The sequence below is a fragment of the Hyalella azteca genome, unplaced genomic scaffold (assembly GCF_000764305.2).
Source record: "Hyalella azteca isolate HAZT.00-mixed unplaced genomic scaffold, Hazt_2.0.2 contig2971, whole genome shotgun sequence".
Classification (NCBI taxonomy): domain Eukaryota; kingdom Metazoa; phylum Arthropoda; class Malacostraca; order Amphipoda; family Hyalellidae; genus Hyalella; species Hyalella azteca.
Genome location: NW_025933227.1, coordinates 2,230 through 6,784, shown reverse-complemented (window position 1 = coordinate 6,784; position 4,555 = coordinate 2,230). Strand labels below are relative to the sequence as shown.

The 4,555-nt window shown below is 37.9% G+C and overlaps 1 protein-coding gene across 1 annotated transcript in view; it reads right to left on the bottom strand.

Moving 5' to 3' along the window:
* LOC108674497 (protein TAPT1 homolog) overlaps nt 1-4,112 on the bottom strand; it is a 7,451-nt gene extending 3,339 nt beyond the window's left edge. Inside the window, exons 1-5 of the mRNA XM_018162454.2 lie at nt 3,855-4,112; nt 3,141-3,262; nt 2,719-2,849; nt 1,656-1,841; nt 319-601 (exon numbers count right to left, since the gene is read on the bottom strand). Of these exons, the coding sequence (XP_018017943.1) occupies nt 319-601; nt 1,656-1,841; nt 2,719-2,849; nt 3,141-3,262; nt 3,855-3,912 (780 nt within the window). The 5' untranslated portion in view covers nt 3,913-4,112. The remainder of the gene's footprint in view (nt 1-318; nt 602-1,655; nt 1,842-2,718; nt 2,850-3,140; nt 3,263-3,854) is intronic.
* Between the last annotated feature and the right edge of the window lie 443 nt (nt 4,113-4,555).

The following is a 4,555-nucleotide window of genomic DNA, read 5'->3' as shown; positions in this document are numbered from 1 at the left end:
GCACTACACCACGACGTGTCACGACTCCAAGTATCGAGAAAAATAAAGCCTAGCCCTTCAATAATTTTTGGTATAAATTTAAGAAGCATAAATCACATTAGCCTTCTTTGAATATTTTTTAAGGGTCTGAGGCAGCTCGGTTAGAAATTTTTTGTTAATGCTAGGTATTTTTTCTGACCATTAGTAGTAAGTGATTCTTAATCTAGAATATCTCAGTCATAATCGCAATTTTTTAAAATTAAAGATTGAAAAAGATAAAAGATCAAACTACAAATATTAAAAAGGATAATAAAGGATCAAACTACATTATCTTAGAACCTGTAGTAGATTGAGTCGGTCAGTTTTCTTGAGCACAGATCCCTTGAGCTCCGTGAAGTTGTTGGAGATGAGGATGGTGAGCAGCCCTTTGTTGTCGGCGTTGATGGCGACGTTGAGGGCCAGGGACTGCAGCAGGACGATGGTCGCGTGGATGAAGACAGAAGTGAGCGCCACCGCGAGGTGGAACGCCATCCCGCCCACCCGCTCCCGCCTGCGTCCTCCCGGCTCCGTGGCGGTCCAGAACAGGGCGTCCAGAGTGTCCTGACCAAACGCTGACATCAGCCTGCCGTGACCAGGGTTAGAATTAGTGACCAAACGCTGACATCAGCCTGCCGTGACCAGGGCTAGAATTAGTGATTTAGTGGCCAAACGCTGACATCAGCCTGCCGTGACCAGGGTTAGAAGAATTAGTGACCAAACGCTGACATCAGCCTGCCGTGACCAGGGTTAGAAGAATTAGTGACCAAAGGCTGACATCAGCCTGCCGTGACCAGGGTTAGAATTAGTGACCAAACGCTGACATCAGCCTGCCATGACCAGGGTTAGGAGAATTAGTGACCAAACGCTGACATCAGCCTGCCATGACCAGGGCTAGAATTAGTGGCTAAACGCTGACATCAGCCTGCCATGACCAGGGTTAGAAGAATTAGAGACAACCCTGAAATTAGCTTATCTTAATCAGGATTAGGTGATTTTAATGTAATTTTGGAGATAGTAGGATTAGAGTTCCTACTCTTAACCTAGAGTTTAAAGTAGGATCAAGCGATAACAGAAATTCATTAAATTTATAAGGTGGATACACCGCCCAATGTACACTGAAAATAGATACGAAGATGACATCAGAAGTTAAAAAATATAACTCAGTACTCACTGCAGTGAGTGACAGAGCGCATTTTCTCGTCGACAAAATTTGAGGTTACGGACGGACGGACGGACAGACAGACGGACATGGCGAGCACAATAGTGCATTTTTTCCATAAATGAGAAAATGCGCTAAAAAGTTTGGGGCTTTGTAAGGGTTGACTATTTTTACCACTTACTTGATGGTTATGTTTTGTAACGAACCAAAATGCCCACCTAATACAGTCTAGCTTATTCATTTAAAAATAATATGATTCCTGACAACTGGAGTGAACAAAAAAATGTTTGAACTACATGTAGCCACCACTTTTGTGTTGTTATCCTTTGACTTTCAGAGAAGTATACTAAGTTGCCTCATTTAACAAACATTCATTTTTTGTTTTCTTATAAAACTAGTTATGATTGGGCATTGTTAGATAAATCTTAGTATATAACAATATCATCACGTGTACAGATCAATAAGTTTGAAGAGATACCTGTCAGCAATGTCGAGCATGTTGAAGAAGATGTATAGTTTGATGGTGGACTGTGTCTTGATGAGATGATACAGCATTGATGTGTCTATAAAAGTCATGATGTAGCAGCAGGACAGCAGCAGCACACCTTTCACCAGGTCCACCACCTCTGCAGGCCGCAGTAGATGCTCGCTAGGCCTGTTCCACCTGAACACATTCAACACAATGTCAACAATGCAACACCGTCTAAAACATATCTATCAAGCTTGCAACACAAATTTATTGCTGCATAGACAACATTCCCGACAAAAACTCCTGATATATGTAAAAAAGGTATCTGTGAATGATACATAAATGACAATTTAACTATTATACTGACAAATTATTTGAATTAATATAGAACATTTTATCAAGCAAATGATATGTAAGCATCTTTGTATATATTAACATTTCATTGCAATTGACATCAATGAGAACTGCTTGGATATGTGGTATCCAATTTCAGCAAAAACAGTGTCATATGATTGCAAATTGTAGGGTCGAAAATTACACAGAGGCAGTCCAGTAGACATGTCTTCAACCCAAGCAAGCTAGAGAAGAAAACCTAAGTAGCAAAGCCACAGAAATAATGAAAAAATATTTCTGGACTAGGGTTTAATAATTGTTCAGTGAATGAACCATTAACCCATTTGAGGAAATTCATATCTACTATATGAATTTACTTTAAAATCCATAATACATGACCACTAAAAAGCCCAGATCAGAATTGAACTTACCAAGAATAAAGTAGGATGTGATAGATATACCATCAGTACCATCTGTGTACTGGATATAAGCCTGACTTATGTCACAGGGATGTTTGTGAATAGCTTTTATCCTTTCTCCGTTGTTAGCAAGTCTCGAACTAACAGCATTTATCTGATCTGATTGAGTCTATCCATTAAGAAAAATGCAACATTAAGTCAAATAACTTTAAAATAGTATTAAATCTAAGTGAAAATTTGCTATTTTTGCCTCCATTGTTGTGTTAGGCTTGATGCAAATATAAAACTAATTGGAAATGCAAGAATTCAGTCCCCTTCACCTGAAGACCTTGACGAGTCCTCCCGTCACAAGGGCCCAACATGCCATCAGGAAGCGCAATGGCAGGAATGTCATAACAAATGTGAAGGAGTCAGCACATTGAAAGTAGCCATAAGCAAAAAACTTCTCTGTCTGGAAAGAAAGAACACACACTGTTTAAATTGTAAGTTATTTAGCACTTTACATTGTCATTAGATTAGAGAATATAGAAAACACCTCTGAAAACATGATTAATATATATCAAGCTCCAGTTACAAGTAGAATAAATTGTATATGAATGAAATAATCTGCAAATTTCTTGGTCACTTTCAACTTGCTGACATTCCTACTAGCAAGAAATTAGCCTCACAAGCCATCTTCAAGAAGGCTTCAGTCTCCTATCAGTTGATGTTTCTTTTTACTTCATTTTGCATTAGCTCTCACCTCTCGAGGTATCATGAAGAAAGTGTAGACCTTTTCTCGTCGCTTGGCATATCTCTCCTCATCATTTTCCAAGAGATAGCCTCGTTTGAGCTCACTGGTGAGGTAGCCAGTCAGTGTCAGATCTGTGAAAATGACCAGAACTCAGGAACAAACTCAGTGCATGGGTAACTGCTGAAAAGATAACATCCTATTTCTACCTTATTACGACTCAGATGCTCATCCAATGAGTAATCAGGTTTGTCCTGATCTCTCTGCAATTAGAAGTTTTAAACTAAATTTTTAGGAATGGATTATCATTTACAAGTAGAAGAATAATTCATTATGAGTTATGGAAATTTTATTTGGGAGCATGTTGACCTGTGGTCAGACCTTCAGACCTCCCTATTCTAATACACATTCCTTTATTCAAAATTAAGAATCATCAAAAATGTTGCATTTCCTTACTTTTAAAAATTCAGTTAGCAAGGTGTTCACTAGAATATCTTGTTAAGACACTGAATTATATTCAATTAAAAAGAAAACTTCTATGTAGATGCATTTTCACAAATGTACAAACATTCAGCTCTGGAAACTCTTCACCTTCTCCATTCAAGACTATTCTAGACATCATACTCTTCTCAGTCTCCAGATGCTCTCCGAGAATCTCTTTATACATCAAAAATTCACATGCTATCCAAGGAGATATTGAATGATAGTAATATCTACAGTACTCACGTCTGAGATTATCAGGAGACTTGGCAGATTGTTTTGACTTGAAGGACTTGCTATCCATGATCAAGTTTATTGTGTGATGATCAATCAGTAAAAAAATTCTTGCAAAGATTAAGTGTGGAATTTCTCAAGTTTTGAAAACATCCACCTGAACAATGGAAAGATCTTCTTTTTCAGAGCAGCAGTCTGCATATGAAGTAACTTTTTTGTCATCATCTGATAATCATGGAAACAAATTTTGACTTGCTTCCATACTCAAAGGATATCTATGAGACAATCGGAAATAATTATTAAATATTGTACAAATACTAGAAGACAAATTAGTGCAACATTTCAGAGCTACATTTAAATTGTACGCTAATTTTTCCATGTTATTGTCGCTGGGTGAAGTAAGCTCATTATCTAATCACAAGTTTGGAATGGCAAAAACCCTGATTTAGGTCATTGAAGGGTTATTTGTATTTTAGTCCTAGCAATAGGAATGTAGCATGAAGTGGGCAGAAAGTGATAAATTGAGTCAATTCTTCTTTTTGGTAAAAAGCCAGTCTTAGCTAATTTGAAAGAATGTAAGCGTTGCTTAATTCTGACCTTAATTAAGCAACATGAATGAATTCATAACATCTGTGTACCCAGTAGCCCACCAATGACAGAATCTCCCTGAATGCACAAAGTGAATGTCCCAACTACCGTCAACCGGGGCTACT